At 43.2% G+C, this 20,427-nt stretch overlaps 2 protein-coding genes across 3 annotated transcripts in view; both read left to right on the top strand.

Annotated features, from left to right (window-relative positions):
- The first annotated feature begins 60 nt into the window (after nt 1-60).
- Nucleotides 61-8,327, top strand: med28 (mediator complex subunit 28). Its single transcript, XM_071408508.1, has 5 exons — nt 61-302; nt 2,724-2,790; nt 3,208-3,320; nt 6,012-6,095; nt 7,723-8,327. Exons 1-5 carry the CDS (start codon nt 144-146, stop codon nt 7,840-7,842), a joined length of 543 nt encoding a protein of 180 aa, XP_071264609.1. The 5' UTR covers nt 61-143; the 3' UTR covers nt 7,843-8,327.
- Nucleotides 8,328-11,472: 3,145 nt separating this feature from the next.
- Nucleotides 11,473-20,427, top strand: part of msmo1 (methylsterol monooxygenase 1) — a 15,237-nt gene continuing 6,282 nt past the window's right edge. The window contains exons 1-2 of one of the 2 annotated variants that reach the window (XM_071408505.1): nt 11,473-11,599; nt 17,577-17,733. In XM_071408505.1, coding sequence (XP_071264606.1) covers nt 17,621-17,733 — 113 coding nt within the window. In that variant the 5' untranslated portion in view covers nt 11,473-11,599; nt 17,577-17,620. Of the gene's footprint in view, nt 11,600-17,576; nt 17,734-18,488; nt 18,529-20,427 lie in introns of those variants that run through there. The other variant, XM_071408507.1, reaches the window with a different exon arrangement.

Below are 20,427 nucleotides of genomic sequence, written 5' to 3'. Positions count from 1 at the left end.
TAATTGCAAAACATTTATTTTAATCAAACTTTTTTTTAAATATATAGTCATTTAGTAGAACCTATTAAATTGGTCAGCCAGTGTGGCATGTCCTGCGCACTGCGAGCAGCGGCATCACCGACTGGTACAAACAACCATTCAATATGTCTTCCTCCATGGGCAGCGGGATGTTCCCCGGCCAGCAGTCCGCTGGTCCTCATCCTGTCGGCGGCCCGGGTCAGCCGGGACTACTGTCTGGAGCTCCAGGGAACAGGGTCCAGGGCCCCAACACTCTGGTAGACGACCTAGAGGCTTCTTTCGAGGTACGAGAGCGACAACTCCACTGTCCTGGTGGACGCTAGCCAGTCGTGGTATAGCTAACGTAATGATACTAGCTAGCCTAGCCACCCGTGGTATAGCCAACGTAATGGTACTAGCTAGCTGTGGTATAGCTAACGTAATGACACTAGCTAGCCTAGCTACCCGTGGTATAGCTAACGTAATGACACTAGCTAGCCTAGCTACCCGTGGTATAGCTAACGTAACGATACTAGCTAGCCTAGCTACCCGTGGTATAGCTAACGTAATGATACTAGCTAGCCTTGCTACCCGTGGTATAGCTAACGTAATGATACTAGCTAGCTGTGGTATAGCTAACGTAACGATACTAGCTAGCCTAGCCAGCCGTGGTATAGCTAACGTAATGATACTAGCTAGCCTAGCCACCCGTGGTATAGCCAACGTAATGACACTAGCTAGCCTAGCTACCCGTGGTATAGCTAACGTAATGATACTAGCTAGCCTTGCTACCCGTGGTATAGCTAACGTAATGATACTAGCTAGCTGTGGTATAGCTAACGTAACGATACTAGCTAGCCTAGCCAGCCGTGGTATAGCTAACGTAATGATACTAGCTAGCCTAGCCACCCGTGGTATAGCCAACGTAATGATACTAGCTAGCTGTGGTATAGCTAACGTAATGACACTAGCTAGCCTAGCTACCCGTGGTATAGCTAACGTAATGACACTAGCTAGCCTTGCTACCCGTGGTATAGCTAACGTAATGATACTAGCTAGCTGTGGTATAGCTAACGTAACGATACTAGCTAGCCTAGCCAGCCGTGGTATAGCTAACGTAATGATACTAGCTAGCCTAGCCAGCCGTGGTATAGCTAACGTAATGATACTAGCTAGCCTAGCTACCCGTGGTATATTCAATTCAAGGGGCTTTATTGGCATGGGAAACATGTGTTAACATTGCCAAAGCAAGTGAGGTAGATAATATACAAAAGTGAAGAAAAAAATAAAAATTAACAGTAAACATTACACATACAGAAGTTTCAAAACAATAAAGACATTACAAATGTCATATTATATATATACAGTGTTGTAACAATGTACAAATGGTTAAAGCACACAAGTTAAAATAAATAAACATAAATATGGGTTGTATTTACAATGGTGTTTGTTCTTCACTGGTTGCCCTTTTCTTGTGGCAACAGGTCACAAATCTTGCTGCTGTGATGGCACACTGTGGAATTTCACCCAGTAGATATGGGAGTTTATCAAAATTGGATTTGTTTTGGAATTCTTTGTGGATCTGTGTAATCTGAGGGAAATATGTCTCTCTAATATGGTCATACATTTGGCAGGAGGTTAGGAAGTGCAGCTCAGTTTCCACCTCATGTTGTGGGCAGTGAGCACATAGCCTGTCTTCTCTTGAGAGCCATGTCTGCCTACGGCGGCCTTTCTCAATAGCAAGGCTATGCTCACTGAGTCTGTACATAGTCAAAGCTTTCCTTAAGTTTGGGTCAGTCACAGTGGTCAGGTATTCTGCCAACGGTATAGCTAACGTAATGATACTAGCTAGCTGTGGTATAGCTAACGTAACGATACTAGCTAGCCTAGCCAGCCGTGGTATAGCTAACGTAATGATACCAGCTAGCCTAGCCAGCCGTGGTATAGCTAACGTAATGATACCAGCTAGCCTAGCCAGCCGTGGTATAGCTAACGTAATGATACCAGCTAGCCTAGCCAGCCGTGGTATAGCTAACGTTGTGATACTAGATAGCACATCACGCTACTGGTCTACTAGCTAGATAGCGCTAACTGCTTACCAAAGACACTGTTGTATGTGGTTAATGCTCAGTATTTCAGTTAGTCACAAAGTTACCGTTCTTTTGAAATGTAACCAGCTACCTAAATGAAGCATAGCCGTTGGACTTGTCTGGCGTTACCGAAGCCAGCTAGTAGTCAGCTAGCTAACGTTACATTGTTGTGCAGAGCAGTGTCGTCTGCTGAGGGGACAACGGCTCATCGTAATGTCTGGAACAGAGCGAATGGCATCAAACACCTGGAAACCAAACCAATGTGTTAGATGTATTTAATACCATTACATTGATTTACGCTCCAGACATCACTCGGAGCCCGTTCTCCCCAATTAAGGTGCCATCAACCTGGGCTGCAAGCATTCTTTACGTCTCATGCTTTGCTGGGTTGCCTGGACACAACTAGCACTTATATGTAACTAAATGTAATGTTATATCTAGCTAGGTACATGTATCTCTGGCCTGGCGTTACTGAAGCTAGCTAAGTACATGTATCTCTGGCCTGGCGTTACTGAAGCTAGCTAACTACATGTATCTCTGGCCTGGCGTTACTGAAGCTAGCTAACTACATGTATCTCTGGCCTGGCGTTACTGAAGCTAGTAGTGAACTGTTAACCAGTTGTCTTGTGTCAACAGGCTTGCTTTGCGTCCCTAGTGAGTCAAGACTATGTGAACGGAACCGACCAGGAGGAAATTCGGACAGGTGAGACCAGTAAAGTTTACAACTCAAACACGGCATCATATTCCCAGACAAGCTCCTAGGTGACCAACAGCCATCCTCCTGGATAGCGACAGGGTATGCATGGTTTTGCTCCAGCCCTGTTCTAACACCTGATTTAGTCAATCATGAGCAGATGAGCAGCTGGTTGGAAAAAGCAGGGTTGTAGCAAAATCTTGCACACCCAGTAATTCAGGAGGAGGAGAGTTGGCTAGCCTTGGGGCAGTTAGCTAGTTGCATTGTAAACAGTTTGAAACACATTCATTAAAAAACATATTTATTTCATTACTTTGCTTATCTAGCTCAAATTAACTGACTTGCATGTCTGTCTGTCTGTCTCGCTAACCTGTCTGTCTGTCTTTAACCTGTCTGTTTCTGTCTCTAACCTGTCTGTCTCCCCAGGTGTGGATCAGTGTATTCAGAAGTTTCTGGATGTTGCCAGACAGACAGAATGTTTCTTCCTGCAGAAGCGTCTTCAGTTATCAGTCCAGAAACCCGACCAGGTGGTCAAAGAGGTAGGTGATACTGTATACCAGGACTATTCCATTCTTACCTGACCAGGTGGTCAGAGAGGTAGGTGATACTGTATACCAGGACTATTCCATTCTTACCTGACCAGCTGGTCAAAGAGGTAGGTGATACTGTATACCAGGACTATTCCATTCTTACCTGACCAGGTGATCAGAGGTAGGTGGTACTGTATACCAGGACTATTCCATTCTTACCTGACCAGGTGGTCAAAGAGGTAGGTGATACTGTATACCAGGACTATTCCATTCTTACCTGACCAGGTGATCAGAGGTAGGTGATACTGTATACCAGGACTATTCCATTCTTACCTGACCAGGTGATCAGAGAGGTAGGTGATACTGTATACCAGGACTATTCCATTCTTACCTGACCAGCTGGTCAAAGAGGTAGGTGATACTGTATACCAGGACTATTCCATTCTTACCTGACCAGGTGATCAAAGAGGTAGGTGATACTGTATACCAGGACTATTCCATTCTTACCTGACCAGGTGGTCAAAGAGGTAGGTGATACTGTATACCAGGACTATTCCATTCTTACCTGACCAGGTGGTCAAAGAGGTAGGTGATACTGTATACCAGGACTATTCCATTCTTACCTGACCAGGTGATCAGAGGTAGGTGATACTGTATACCAGGACTATTCCATTCTTACCTGACCAGGTGATCAGAGAGGTAGGTGATACTGTATACCAGGACTATTCCATTCTTACCTGACCAGCTGGTCAAAGAGGTAGGTGATACTGTATACCAGGACTATTCCATTCTTACCTGACCAGGTGGTCAAAGAGGTAGGTGATACTGTATACCAGGACTATTCCATTCTTACCTGACCAGGTGATCAGAGAGGTAGGTGATACTGTATACCAGGATAATTCCATTCTTACCTGACCAGGTGGTCAGAGAGGTAGGTGATACTGTATACCAGGACTATTCCATTCATACCTGACCAGGTGGTCAAAGAGGTAGGTGATACTGTATACCAGGACTATTCCATTCTTACCTGACCAGGTGGTCAAAGAGGTAGGTGATACTGTATACCAGGACTATTCCATTCTTACCTGACCAGGTGGTCAAAGAGGTAGGTGATACTGTATACCAGGACTATTCCATTCTTACCTGACCAGGTGGTCAGAGAGGTAGGTGATACTGTATACCAGGACTATTCCATTCTTACCTGACCAGGTGATCAAAGAGGTAGGTGATACTGTATACCAGGACTATTCCATTCTTACCTGACCAGGTGATCAGAGGTAGGTGATACTGTATACCAGGACTATTCCATTCTTACCTGACCAGCTGGTCAGAGAGGTAGGTGATACTGTATACCAGGACTATTCCATTCTTACCTGACCAGGTGGTCAAAGAGGTAGGTGATACTGTATACCAGGACTATTCCATTCTTACCTGACCAGGTGATCAGAGAGGTAGGTGATACTGTATACCAGGACTATTCCATTCTTACCTGACCAGGTGGTCAAAGAGGTAGGTGATACTGTATACCAGGACTATTCCATTCTTACCTGACCAGGTGGTCAGAGAGGTAGGTGATACTGTATACCAGGACTATTCCATTCTTACCCTACCAGCTTTGCTGTTCTACATGGTCATTTAATAGCACCCACCTGGTGTCCCAGGTCTAACTCAGTCCCTGATTAGAGGGGAATCACCCACCTGGTGTCCCAGGTCTAAATCAGTCCCTGGTTAGAGGGGAATCACCCACCTGGTGTCCCAGGTCTAAATCAGTCCCTGTTCGGAGGGGAATCACCTACCTGGTGTCCCAGGTCTAAATCAGTCCCTGTTCGGAGGGGAATCACCCACCTGGTGTCCCAGGTCTAAATCAGGCCCTGATTAGAGGGGAATCACCCACCTGTTGTCCCAGGTCTAAATCAGTCCCTGATTAGAGGGGAATCACCCACCTGGTGTCCCAGGTCTAAATCAGGCCCTGATTAGAGGGGAATCACCCACCTGGTGTCCCAGGTCTAAATCAGGCCCTGATTAGAGGGGAATCACCCACCTGGTGTCCCAGGTCTAAATCAGTCCCTGATTAGAGGGGAATCACCCACCTGGTGTCCCAGGTCTAAATCAGTCCCTGATTAGAGGGGAATAACCCACCTGGTGTCCCAGGTCTAAATCAGTCCCTGATTAGAGGGGAATCACCCACCTGGTGTCCCAGGTCTAAATCAATCCCTGATTAGAGGGGAATCACCCACCTGGTATCCCAGGTCTAAATCAATCCCTGATTAGAGGGGAATCACCCACCTGGTGTCCCAGGTCTAAATCAGTCCCTGATTAGAGGGGAATCACCCACCTGTTGTCCCAGGTCTAAATCAGTCCCTGATTAGAGGGGAACACCAGTGGAACTGGGTTCTGGTGAATTTGATGGCTCTATATTGATTAGGGTGAAGTCGCCCCTAGATGCTGATCTTGGATCAGTGTTACATTTTCCCCACTAATGGTTAATGTTAGGATTGGGGGAGGGGAAGCTGATCTTAGATCTGTACCTAGGGGGAAAATTCACCCTGGAGCTGTATGTATGGGGAAACTTCACCAGTATGGTGATGTTGTGGTGTTAGGACAGCCTCCCTCTGCTGTTAACAGCTAGTCCATCTCTTCTCTCTCTCTCCCTCTCTCTTCTCTCTCCTTCTCTCTTCTCTCTCTCTCTCTTCTCTCCAGGATGTGTCTGAGCTGCGGAATGAACTCCAGAGGAAAGAGCTGCTTGTTCAGAAACACCTGTCTAAGCTGCACCACTGGCAGCAGGTACGTCCTCCGTGACCCGGAAACTGCACAGTTGTTGAGGAGTGTAAATGTTAGTAGGAAAACAGAAGACAGTCCTCCCCTCCTCCATAGCCTCCTTTTGACCAGGAAGCAGAGTCCTTCCTTCCTTTTGACCAGGAAGCAGAGTCCTCCCCTCCTTTTGACCAGGAAGCAGAGTCCTCCCCTCCTTTTGACCAGGAAGCAGAGTCCTCCCCTCCTTTTGACCAGGAAGCAGAGTCCTCCCCTCCTTTTGACCAGGAAGCAGAGTCCTTCCTTCCTTTTGACCAGGAAGCAGAGTCCTCCCCTCCTCCATAACATCCTTTTGACCAGGAAGCAGAGTCCTCCCCTCCTTTTGACCAGGAAGCAGAGTCCTTCCTTCCTTTTGACCAGGAAGCAGAGTCCTCCCCTCCTCCATAACATCCTTTTGACCAGGAAGCAGAGTCCTCCCCTCCTTTTGACCAGGAAGCAGAGTCCTTCCTTCCTGTTGACCAGGAAGCAGAGTCCTCCCCTCCTTTTGACCAGGAAGCAGAGTCCTCCCTCCTCCATAGCATCCTTTTGACCAGGAAGCACAAGTTTATCCTACATGCGTCCTTCACAGAAGACTTTTGAAATCTGACACTCCCTCCTTTGTTTTCTGGGAGGAGAAACGATACGCTACTTAACCTTTTATCTAGAAATGTCTTGTACAACTAGCTACATTAGTCTGCCACTATACACCTTTTCATGTTGCGATCCTTTTATCTAGAAATGTCTTGCTACATTAGTCTGTCACTATACACCTTTTCATGTTGCGATCCACCCCTGGAATCATAATTTACCTGTGGAGGAGTCTCATTTCATACAAGCGTGTTTTAGTCCACTTTCCCTCCTCGCCGCCTCTCCTTGATTACCTTTGACCTTTTAGGAAAGGAGACGAGAGGGGGGCGGAGGAGTTGAGCAAATCTAATTGAGAAAAGGCCATGGTCTCGTTTGCTGGCTCAGTGCCGCATCACTTCCTGGATCCTGTCTCATTCTGGTTTTGAACGGGCTTCAAGATTTATATCAAATTAATGAGAATGCGGTCCCTTTAAGATATAACAGGTCTGTAGGTAATGTGTGTCTGGTTCTGTCTGTAGGTTCTGGTCCTTTAAGATATAACAGGTCTGTAGGTAATGTGTGTCTGGTTCTGTCTGTAGGTAATGTGTGTCTGGTTCTGTCTGTAGGTAATGTGTGTCTGGTTCTGGCTGTAGGTAATGTGTGTCTGGTTCTGTCTGTAGGTAATGTGTGTCTGGTTGTGTCTGTAGGTAATGTGTGTCTGTAGGTAATGTGAGTCTGGTTGTGTCTGTAGGTAATGTGTGTCTGGTTCTGTCTGTAGGTAATGTGTGTCTGGTTCTGTCTGTAGGTAATGTGTGTCTGGTTCTGTCTGTAGGTAATGTGTGTCTGGTTCTGTCTGTAGGTAATGTGTGTCTGGTTCTGTCTGTAGGTAATGTGTGTCTGTAGGTAATGTGTGTCTGGTTCTGTCTGTAGGTAATGTGTGTCTGGTTCTGGTCCTTTAAGATATAACAGGTCTGTAGGTAATGTGTGTCTGGTTCTGTCTGTAGGTAATGTCTGGTTCTGTCTGTAGGTAATGTGTGTCTGGTTGTGTCTGTAGGTTCTGGAGGATGTCAGTGTCCAGCATCGTAAACCGTCAGATCTCCCTCCACCTGGACCCCTGGTCTTCCTGGAACAGGCCTCAGCTAGTCTCCCCGCTGCACCCCTCAAACAGACCTAACACATCTCTCTCCCTCCACCTGGACCCCTGGTCTTCCTGGAACAGGCCTCAGCTAGTCTCCCCGCTGCACCCCTCAAACAGACCTAACACATCTCTCTCCCTCCACCTGGACCCCTGGTCTTCCTGGAACAGGCCTCAGCTAGTCTCCCCGCTGCACCCCTCAAACAGACCTAACACATCTCTCTCCCTCCACCTGGACCCCTGGTCTTCCTGGAACAGGCCTCAGCTAGTCTCCCCGCTGCACCCCTCAAACAGACCTAACACATCTCTCTCCCTCCACCTGGACCCCTGGCCTTCCTGGAACAGGCCTCAGCTAGTCTCCCCGCTGCACCCCTCGAACATCTCTCTCTCTCTTCTGGACAGTACATCATCTTTGTTTTCTTTTTGACTTGTGTAAATATTTCTGAGTCTGTTTGTTTTTGTCCTGACAGAATAAATGAGTTTGGATCAGAACACCAGTTGTTTTATCCTGACAGAATAAATGAGTTTGGATCAGAACACCAGTTGTTTTGTCCTGACAGAATAAATGAGTTTGGATCAGAACTAAATTCAATCTAAGAAAGATGTCGAAATGATTTACCATCTTTGTCAAGGTGCCAATAATTTTGGAGGCGACGACATTATGGACGCACTTTGACCTGACAGTGAACGAGAGAATTGGTTTATGTGACCGTGTGTTCTGTATAGATCTTGTGATGGCACTATTCAACAGTTTGATTAATTCAGGTGTATTACTGCTGGGTTAGAACCAATATGTGCTGCGTCAGGTAGGTTACTGCTGGGTTAGAACCAACATGTGCTGCATCAGGTGTGTTACTGCTGGGTTAGAACCAACATGTGCTGCATCAGGTAGGTTACTGCTGTGTTAGAACCAACATGTGCTGCATCAGATATGTTACTGCTGGGTTAGAACCAACATGTGCTGCATCAGGTGTATTACTGCTGGGTTAGAACCAATATGTGCTGCATCAGGTAGGTTACTGCTGGGTTAGAACCAACATGTGCTGCATCAGGTAGGTTACTGCTGGGTTAGAACCAACATGTGCTGCATCAGGTATGTTACTGCTGGGTTAGAACCAACATGTGCTGCATCAGGTAGGTTACTGCTGGGTTAGAACCAACATGCGCTGCATCAGGTAGGTTACTGCTGGGTTAGAACCAACATGCGCTGCATCAGGTATGTTACTGCTGGGTTAGAACCAACATGCGCTGCATCAGGTAGCTTACTGCTGGGTTAGAACCAACATGTGCTGCATCAGGTAGGTTACTGCTGGGTTAGAACCAACATGTGCTGCATCAGGTATGTTACTGCTGGGTTAGAACCAATATGTGCTGCATCAGGTAGGTTACTGCTGGGTTAGAACCAACATGTGCTGCATCAGGTATGTTACTGCTGGGTTAGAACCAACATGTGCTGCATCAGGTAGGTTACTGCTGGGTTAGAACCAACATGTGCTGCATCATGTATGTTACTGCTGGGTTAGAACCAACATGTGCTGCATCAGGTAGGTTACTGCTGGGTTAGAACCAACATGTGCTGCATCATGTATGTTACTGCTGGGTTAGAACCAATATGTGCTCCATCAGGTAGGTTACTGCTGGGTTAGAACCAACATGTGCTGCATCAGGTAGGTTACTGCTGGGTTAGAACCAACATGTGCTGCATCAGGTAGGTTACTGCTGGGTTAGAACCAACATGTACTGCATCAGGTATGTTACTGCTGGGTTAGAACCAATATGTGCTGCATCAGGTATGTTACTGCTGGGTTAGAACCAACATGTGCTGCATCAGGTGTGTTACTGCTGGGTTAGAACCAACATGTGCTGCATCAGGTAGGTTACTGCTGTGTTAGAACCAACATGTGCTGCATCAGATATGTTACTGCTGGGTTAGAACCAACATGTGCTGCATCAGATATGTTACTGCTGGGTTAGAACCAACATGTGCTGCATCAGGTGTATTACTGCTGGGTTAGAACCAATATGTGCTGCATCAGGTAGGTTACTGCTGGGTTAGAACCAACATGTGCTGCATCAGGTAGGTTACTGCTGGGTTAGAACCAACATGTGCTGCATCAGGTATGTTACTGCTGGGTTAGAACCAACATGCGCTGCATCAGGTAGGTTACTGCTGGGTTAGAACCAACATGCGCTGCATCAGGTAGGTTACTGCTGGGTTAGAACCAACATGCGCTGCATCAGGTATGTTACTGCTGGGTTAGAACCAACATGTGCTGCATCAGGTATGTTACTGCTGGGTTAGAACCAACATGCGCTGCATCAGGTAGGTTACTGCTGGGTTAGAACCAACATGCGCTGCATCAGGTATGTTACTGCTGGGTTAGAACCAACATGCGCTGCATCAGGTAGCTTACTGCTGGGTTAGAACCAACATGTGCTGCATCAGGTAGGTTACTGCTGGGTTAGAACCAACATGTGCTGCATCAGGTATGTTACTGCTGGGTTAGAACCAATATGTGCTCCATCAGGTAGGTTACTGCTGGGTTAGAACCAACATGTGCTGCATCAGGTAGGTTACTGCTGGGTTAGAACCAACATGTGCTGCATCAGGTAGGTTACTGCTGGATTAGAACCAACATGTACTGCATCAGGTATGTTACTGCTGGGTTAGAACCAACATGTGCTGCATCAGGTAGGTTACTGCTGGGTTAGAACCAATATGTGCTGTGTCAGGTAGGTTACTGCTGGGTTAGAACCAACATGTGCTGCATCAGGTATGTTACTGCTGGGTTAGAACCAACATGTGCTGTGTCAGGTATGTTACTGCTGGGTTAGAACCAACATGTGCTGCATCAGGTAGGTTACTGCTGGGTTAGAACCAACATGCATCAGGTAGGTTACTGCTGGGTTAGAACCAACATGTGCTGCATCAGGTATGTTACTGCTGGGTTAGAACCAACATGTGCTGCATCAGGTAGGTTACTGCTGGGTTAGAACCAACATGTGCTGCATCAGGTAGGTTACTGCTGGGTTAGAACCAACATGTGCTGCATCAGGTAGGTTACTGCTGGGTTAGAACCAACATGCATCAGGTATGTTACTGCTGGGTTAGAACCAACATGTGCTGCATCAGGTATGTTCCTGCTGGGTTAGAACCAACATGTGCTGCATCAGGTATGTTACTGCTGGGTTAGAACCAACATGTGCTGCATCAGGTATGTTACTGCTGGGTTAGAACCAACATGTGCTGCATCAGGTAGGTTACTGCTGGGTTAGAACCAACATGTGCTGCGTCATGTATGTTACTGCTGGGTTAGAACCAACATGTGCTGCATCAGGTAGGTTACTGCTGGGTTAGAACCAACATGTGCTGCGTCATGTATGTTACTGCTGGGTTAGAACCAACATGTGCTGCATAATGGGTCTGGTCCAATATGGATCTCCCTGGAGGGGGAGAGAGAGACCAATGGACACCTCTGTTACTCTTTGTAAAGTTTGCTGGGTTACAAAACACACACGGTCATACACCCACACCCACCACCCCATCCTCTCTCCTCCTACTGTCTCTATAACGCTCTGACGTTATGAAAGCCCTGCTGCTCGCTGATTGGTCGTTGCTTTAGGAACTCCGCGTCTCACTATCATCACTCCATTCCCAGGGCCAATCAGAGCGCCCGTTCGGCCCCCCTGACGTCAGTCTCCTCTCCCCTCGTCCAATCAGGCTCGTAGATTATACTGTACTAGTCGCCGCACGGCAGCCTCTCACTCAGGTAGACGGACCCACAGCGGCACCAAGGTAATATATTAACATTATATTCATGTTATTATATCTAATCAATAACGAAACATTTGTTTTATATTCTAACGCAGCAGTAACTTTAGCGGTCTAATGCTAGATAGGGCTTAATACCGACGGTTGCGTTAGATGGGTCAGATATATGGTACTGAACTGTAAAGCTTTATAGATGTTTAGGTGCCGTGTTATGTTGTGGTTGTTGTTTACCGGACACATAACGAGACGAGGTAGCCAACGATCAGATAAATGCACAACGGTAAGAGAAACTCGGTGCGAAGAGTAGTCTACGTATGTAACCGACGCAGAAACATTGCTACGTTACCCATCGGTAAGAGAAACTCGGTGCGAAGAGTAGTCTACGTATGTAACCGACGCAGAAACATTGCTACGTTACCCATCGGTAAGAGAAACTCGGTGCGAAGAGTAGTCTACGTATGTAACCGACGCAGAAACATTGCTACGCTACCCATCGGTAAGAGAAACTCGGTGTGAAGAGTAGTCGACGTATGTAACCGACGCAGTAATGAAGAGTTGCTACGTTACCCATCGGTAAGAGAAACTCGGTGCGAAGAGTAGTCTACGTATGTAACCGACGCAGAAACATTGCTACGTTACCCATCGGTAAGAGAAACTCGGTGCGAAGAGTAGTCTACGTATGTAACCGACGCAGAAACATTGCTACGTTACCCATCGGTAAGAGAAACTCGGTGCGAAGAGTAGTCTACGTATGTAACCGACGCAGAAACATTGCTACGTTACCCATCGGTAAGAGAAACTCGGTGCGAAGAGTAGTCTACGTATGTAACCGACGCAGAAACATTGCTACGTTACCCATCGGTAAGAGAAACTCGGTGTGAAGAGTAGTCTACGTATGTAACCGACGCAGAAACATTGCTACGTTACCCATCGGTAAGAGAAACTCGGTGTGAAGAGTAGTCGACGTATGTAACCGACGCAGAAGCGTTGCTACGTTACCCAAAGGGACACTGGATGTTTCGGAAGTCTTACAGCTGAGTTGTTTTAGACTATATTTAACTGAGTTGAGAAAACAAAACCAATTTTATTTATTTTTTAAACACTCCTTTAAAGCGGCAAGTTTAATGTTTCTATAACATCTAGTGAGGATTGTAAAAACGTTTACTGACATTTTTTTTCATACTAATAAATCGCATAATCCAGTTAATCAGACTGTTTATTGGGCATAAGAAGGGTTGAGTCTGTAACGGATCGATAACATAATAATGGGTCAGGTCCAATACGGATCTCAACTCCGTATCATTGTCCTCCAGTTATGCAAGCAGTCATCTTCCATATGTAACAGTATACCTTTGACCGTCCCCTCGCCCATACCCGGGGCGAACCAGGGACCTTCAGCACACATCAACAACAGTCACCCACGAAGCGTCGTTACCCATCGCTCCACAAAAGCCGCGGCCCTTGCAGAGCAAAGAGGAACCACTACTTCTAGGTTTCAGAGCAAGTGACGTAACTGATTGAAACGCTATTAGCGCGTACCCGCTAACTCGCTAGCTATTTCACATCCGTTACACATACTGGTGATCCCTTGTCCTGATATAGGCTTTCTCATTGTCAATCTGTGCACAGTAATAATCATATTTCATCTGTACACATGAATCCCTTTCGCTGTATAATTGTTGTTTTTATCTGTTTTCTTCTTAATTTCTAGTCATTTGTTTTGCAGTATGTTATAAAATCCCTTCTCTTTATTGTTAAAAATATATATTTTATATTTGAGATTCTTCAAAGTAGCCACCCTTTTTTGCCTTGATGACAGCTTTGCACAATCTTGGCATTCTCTCAACATGCTTCATGAGGTAGTCACCTGGAATGCATTTCAATTAACAGGTGTGCCTTCTTAAAACTTCTTGAGGATAGGGTGCAGAGTTTTCACTTAGGGAAAAATAGCGTGCGCAATTTCAACTTCGTGCTACTCATCCCCAGAATATAAGATATGCATATTATTAGTAGATTTGGATAGAAAACACTCTGAAGTTTCTAAAACTGTTTGAATCATATCTGTAAGTATAACAGAACGTATATAGCAGTCAAAACCCTGAGGACTAACTTTTTTATTGTTAAGTTCCTGTATGTTCAATGGATTGTCATGGGCAAACCAGAATTCTAATCAGTATACACGCAGTTTCTACTGCTTCCACTGGATGTCGCCATTGTATGGAAAAAGGTTAAGGTTTTTCAATAGTCAACTGAGAAAGATATTGACCCGGAAGTGGAGTGACGTCGTTTGTTTATGTTTGAGAGTTGAGCAAGACTTGAAAAGTACCGTGAGTTTGTTGATATCCTGTATTGAAAACAGATTGACCTGTCTTCAATTTGATCGATTATTAACGTTTACAAATACCTTAAGTTGTATTACAAAAGTACTTTGAAATGTTTTGGCAAAGTTTAGAGGAATTTTTTTTTAGATATTTTGTCGTGATTTTGCGCAAATTGAACGCTGTTTTTCCTGGTACAACGGCGCCAAATAAATGGACAATTTGGATATATATGGACGGAATTAATCGAACTAAAGGACCATTTGTGATGTTTATGGGACATATTGGAGTGCCAACAAAATAATCTCGTCAAAGGTAATGCGTTTTTTATATTTTATTTCTGCGTTTTGAGTAGCGCCGGCATGGTTGAAATATGCTTCTCTCTCTTTGTTTACTATGGTGTATCCTCAGATAATAGCATCGTTTGCTTTCGCCGAAAAGCCTTTTTGAAATCTGACATGTTGGCTGGATTCACAACGAGTGTAGTTTTAATTTGGTATCTTATATGTGTAATTTAATAAAGTTTGATTTTATAGATTTTTTTTGAATCTGGCGCTCTACATTTTAACAGGCTGTTGGGACGCAAGCGTCCCACCGATCCCAGAGAGGTTTAAAAGTTAATTTGTGGAATTTCTTTCAATCTTAATAAGGCGTTTGAGGTAATCAGTTGTGTTGTGACAAGGTAGGGGTGGTATACAGAAGATAGCCCTATTTGGTAAAAGACCAAGTCCATATTATGGCAAGAACAGCTCAAATAAGCAAAGAGAAATGACAGTCCATCATTTCTTTAAGACATGAAGGTCAGTCAATACGGAACATTTCAAGAACTGAACGTTTCTTCAAGTGGTATGATGAAACTGGCTCTGATGAGGACCGCCACAGGAAAGGAAGACGCAGAGTTCCCTCTGCTGCAGAGGACATTAGACTTAACTGCACCTCAGATTGCAGCCCAAATAAATGCTTCACAGAGTTCAAGATAACAGACACATCTCAATATCAACTGTTCATAGGAGACTGTGTGAATCAGGCCTTCATGGTCGAATTGCTCCAAAGAAACCACTACTAAAGGACACCAATAATAAGAAGAGACTTGATTGGGCCAAGAAACACGAGCAATGAACATTAGACCAGTGGAAATGTACTTTGGTCTGATGAGATTGAAATTTGAGATTTTTGGTTCCAACCGCCATGTCTTTGTGAGACGCGGTGTGGCGGAACGGATCATCTCTGCAGGTGTGGTTCCCACCTTGAAGCACGGAGGAGGAGGTGTGATGGTGTGGTTCCCACCGTGAAGCATGGAGGAGGAGGTGTGATTTGCTTTTCAACAGGACGATGACCTAACACACCTCCAGGCTGTGTAAGGGCTATTTGACCAAGAAGGAGAGTGATCGAGTGCTGCATCAGATGACCTGGCCTCCACAATCACCTGACCTCAACCCAAATGAGATGGTTTGGGATGAGTTGGACCGCAGAGTGAAGGAAAAGCAGCCAACAAGTGCTCAGCATATGTGGGAACTCCTTCAAGACTGTTGGAAAAGCATTCTAGCTGTCATCAAGGGAAAGGGTGGCTACTTTGAAGAATCTCAAATATAAAATATATTTACTACATTTTTCCCTGTATATCTCTGTTATATGTCCTGGTTAGACCAGAGGTTTTCCCCTGTTATATGTCCTGGTTAGACCAGAGGTTTCCCCTGTTATATGTCCTGGTTAGACCAGAGGTTTCCCCTGTTATATGTCCTGGTTAGACCAGAGGTTTTCCCTGTATATCTCTGTTATATGTCCTGGTTAGTCCAGAGGTTTCCCCTGTATATCTCTGTTATATGTCCTGGTTAGACCAGAGGTTTCCCCTGTTATATGTCCTGGTTAGACCAGAGGTTTTCCCTGTTATATGTCCTGGTTAGACCAGAGGTTTCCCCTGTATATCTCTGTTATATGTCCTGGTTAGACCAGAGGTTTTCCCTGTATATCTCTGTTATATGTCCTGGTTAGACCAGAGGTTTTCCCTGTATATCTCTGTTATATGTCCTGGTTAGACCAGAGGTTTTCCCTGTTATATGTCCTGGTTAGACCAGAGGTTTTCCCTGTTATATGTCCTGGTTAGACCAGAGGTTTCCCCTGTATATCTCTGTTATATGTCCTGGTTAGACCAGAGGTTTTCCCTGTATATCTCTGTTATATGTCCTGGTTAGACCAGAGGTTTCCCCTGTATATCTCTGTTATATGTCCTGGTTAGACCAGAGGTTTTCCCTGTTATATGTCCTGGTTAGACCAGAGGTTTCCCCTGTATATCTCTGTTATATGTCCTGGTTAGACCAGAGGTTTTCTCTGTATATCTCTGTTATATGTCCTGGTTAGACCAGAGGTTTTCTCTGTATATCTCTGTTATATGTCCTGGTTAGACCAGAGGTTTCCCCTGTTATATGTCCTGGTTAGACCAGAGGTTTTCTCTGTATATCTCTGTTATATGTCCTGGTTAGACCAGAGGTTTTCCCTGTTATATGTCCTGGTTAGACCAGAGGTTTTCCCTGTATATCTCTGTTATATGTCCTGGTTAGACCAGAGGTTTCCCCTGTATATCTCTGTTATATGTCCTGGTTAGACCAGAGGTTTCCCCTGTTATATGTCCTGGTTAGACCAGAGGTTTCCCCTGTATATCTCTGTTATATGTCCTGGTTAGACCAGAGGTTTTCCCTGTATATCTCTGTTATATGTCCTGGTTAGACCAGAGGTTTCCCCTGTTATATGTCCTGGTTAGACCAGAGGTTTCCCCTGTATATCTCTGTTATATGTCCTGGTTAGACCAGAGGTTTTCCCTGTTATATGTCCTGGTTAGACCAGAGGTTTCCCCTGTATATCTCTGTTATATGTCCTGGTTAGACCAGAGGTTTTCTCTGTATATCTCTGTTATATGTCCTGGTTAGACCAGAGGTTTCCTCTGTATATCTCTGTTATATGTCCTGGTTAGACCAGAGGTTTTCTCTGTATATCTCTGTTATATGTCCTGGTTAGACCAGAGGTTTCCCCTGTATATCTCTGTTATATGTCCTGGTTAGTCCAGAGGTTTCCCCTGTTATATGTCCTGGTTAGACCAGAGGTTTCCCCTGTATATCTCTGTTATATGTCCTGGTTAGACCAGAGGTTTTCCCTGTTATATGTCCTGGTTAGACCAGAGGTTTCCCCTGTATATCTCTGTTATATGTCCTGGTTAGACCAGAGGTTTCCCCTGTATATCTCTGTTATATGTCCTGGTTAGACCAGAGGTTTTCCCTGTTATATGTCCTGGTTAGACCAGAGGTTTTCCCTGTATATCTCTGTTATATGTCCTGGTTAGTCCAGAGGTTTCCCCTGTATATCTCTGTTATATGTCCTGGTTAGTCCAGAGGTTTCCCCTGTATATCTCTGTCCAGGTCTTTTACCATCTTATTTATTTTGTGCAGCATTTATTTCTACTAATTTCTACTAAAAACAAACAATATGGTCGTTATTTGATTAATGGCTATGCAGTGTGTGTGTGTGTGTGTGTGTGTGTGTTGTGTGTGTGTGTGTGTGTGTGTGAGTGTTTGTTGTGTGTGTGTGTGTTGTTGTCTAGTCTAGTTAATGTATAAAACATTACTGTGTTTGCCCAGGGCCTCTCCCTGGTCAGAGCCAATTGATATTAATGTGTGTGTTTGTGTTCTCAGTGTTGTCCAGTCTCCTCCCAGCACATCCCCACCAGCCAATCAGAATGGAGGTGAACAGTACGGCCACCATCTTGTCCTCTGCCTTCCTGGCCGTGGAATATGTTGATGCTGTGTTACCTGACAACCCTCTCCAGCCTTCACTACAATACGCCTGGGGGTAATAATACTATACTATTACTATAATACTATACTACTACTATACTACTACTAAACTACTACAGTGTTACCTGACAACCCTCTCCAGCCTTCCCTACAATACGCCTGGGGGTAATATTACTATACTACTACTATACTACTACTATAATACTATACTACTACTATACTACTACTATTACTACTACTATAATACTATACTACTACTAAACTACTACAGTGTTACCTGACAACCCTCTGCAGCCTTCACTACAATATGCCTGGGGGTAATACTACTATACTACTACTATACTACTGCTATAATACTATACTACTACTAAACTACTACAGTGTTACCTGACAACCCTCTCCAGCCTTCACTACAATATGCCTGGGGGTAATACTACTATACTATTACTATACTACTATACTACTACTAAACTACTACAGTGTTACCTGACAACCCTCTCCAGCCTTCCCTACAATACGCCTGGGGGTAATAATACTATACTACTACTATACTACTACTATAATACTATACTATTACTATACTACTACTATAATACTATACTATTACTATACTACTACTATACTACTACTACCCTACTACAGTTTTACCTGACAACCCTCTTCAGCCTTCACTACAATACGCCTGGGGGTAATACTACTATACTACTACTATACTACTACTATAATACTATACTATTACTATACTACTACTTTAATACTATACTACTACTATACTACTACTATACTACTACTACACTACTACAGTTTTACCTGACAACCCTCTCCAGCCTTCACTACAATACGCCTGGGGGTAATACTACTATACTACTACTATAATACTACTATAATACTATACTACTTACTATACTACTACTATACTACTATACTACTACTACACTACTACAGTTTACCTGACAACCCTCTCCAGCCTTCCCTACAATACGCCTGGGGGTAATACTACTATACTACTACTATAATACTATTACTGTACCACTACTATACTACTACTATACCACTACTATACTACTACTATACCACTACTATACTACTACTACACTACTACAGTTTTACCTGACAACCCTCTTCAGCCTTCACTACAATACGCCTGGGGGTAATAATGCTATTACTATACTACTACTACTACTACTACTATACTACTACTATACTTCTATACTACTACTATACTATTAGTGTACTACTTCTATACGATTGCTTTACTACCAATATACTACTACTAAACAACTGTACAACTATAATGCTACTAATAATATGCTACCACTATAATACTGCTTTACTAATATAATACTACTATACTACTACTAGACTTCTATACTACTACTACTACTACCACACTACCGCACTACTACTATAATACTACTATACTACTGCCATAGTATTACTATAATACTACTATACTACTAATATGCTATTACTATACTACTAATATGCTAATACTATACTATTAATATAATACTACTACTACTATACTATTACCATAATACTACTATACTGCTACTATACTATTACTGTAATAATACTATGCATGTACTGAACTACTCTACCACTTCTATAATACTATTATACTACTACTATACTATTACTATAATACTACTATACTGCTACTATACTATTACTATAATAATACTATGCATGTACTGAACTACTCACCCACTTCTATAATACTATTATACTACTACTATACTATTACTATAATACTACAATACTACTACTATACTATTACTATAATACTACTATACTGCTACTATACTATTACTATAATAATACTATGCATGTACTGAACTACTCTACCACTTCTATAATACTACTATACCACTACTATACTACCACTATAATACTATTACTATACTATTACAATACCACTACTATACTACTTCTATAGTATTACCATAATACCACAATACTACTACTATACTATTACTATAATACTACTATACTGCTACTATACTATTACTATAATAATACTATGCATCTACTGAACTACTACCACTTCTATAATACTACTATACCACTACTATACTACTACTATAATACTATTACTATACTATTACAATACCACTACTATACTACTTCTATAGTATTACCATAATACTACAATACTACTACTATACTATTACTATAATACAACTATACTACTACTATAATGTTACTATAATAATACTATGCATCTACTGAACTACTACCACTTCTATAATACTACTATACCACTACTATACTACTACTATAATACTATTACTATACTATTACAATACCACTACTATACTACTTCTATGGTATTACCATAATACTACAATACTACTACTATACTATTACTATAATACTACTATACTGCTACTATACTATTACTATAATAATACTATGCATCTACTGAACTACTACCACTTCTATAATACTACTATACCACTACTATACTACTACTATAATACTAGTACTATACTATTACAATACCACTACTATACTACTTCTATAGTATTACCATAATACTACAATACTACTACTATACTATTACTATAATACTACTATACTACTACTATACTATTACTATAATAATACTATGCATCTACTGAACTACTCTACCACTTCTATAATACTACAATACTACTACTATACTACTACTATAATGCTACTATACTATTACTATAATAATACTATGCATCTACTGAACTACTCTACCACTTCTATAATACTACAA

The sequence above is a fragment of the Salvelinus alpinus genome, chromosome 6, assembly GCF_045679555.1.
Source record: "Salvelinus alpinus chromosome 6, SLU_Salpinus.1, whole genome shotgun sequence".
NCBI lineage: Eukaryota > Metazoa > Chordata > Actinopteri > Salmoniformes > Salmonidae > Salvelinus > Salvelinus alpinus.
The sequence above is the reverse complement of the archived record's forward strand: the minus strand, read 5'-3'. Positions and strand labels throughout refer to the sequence as shown.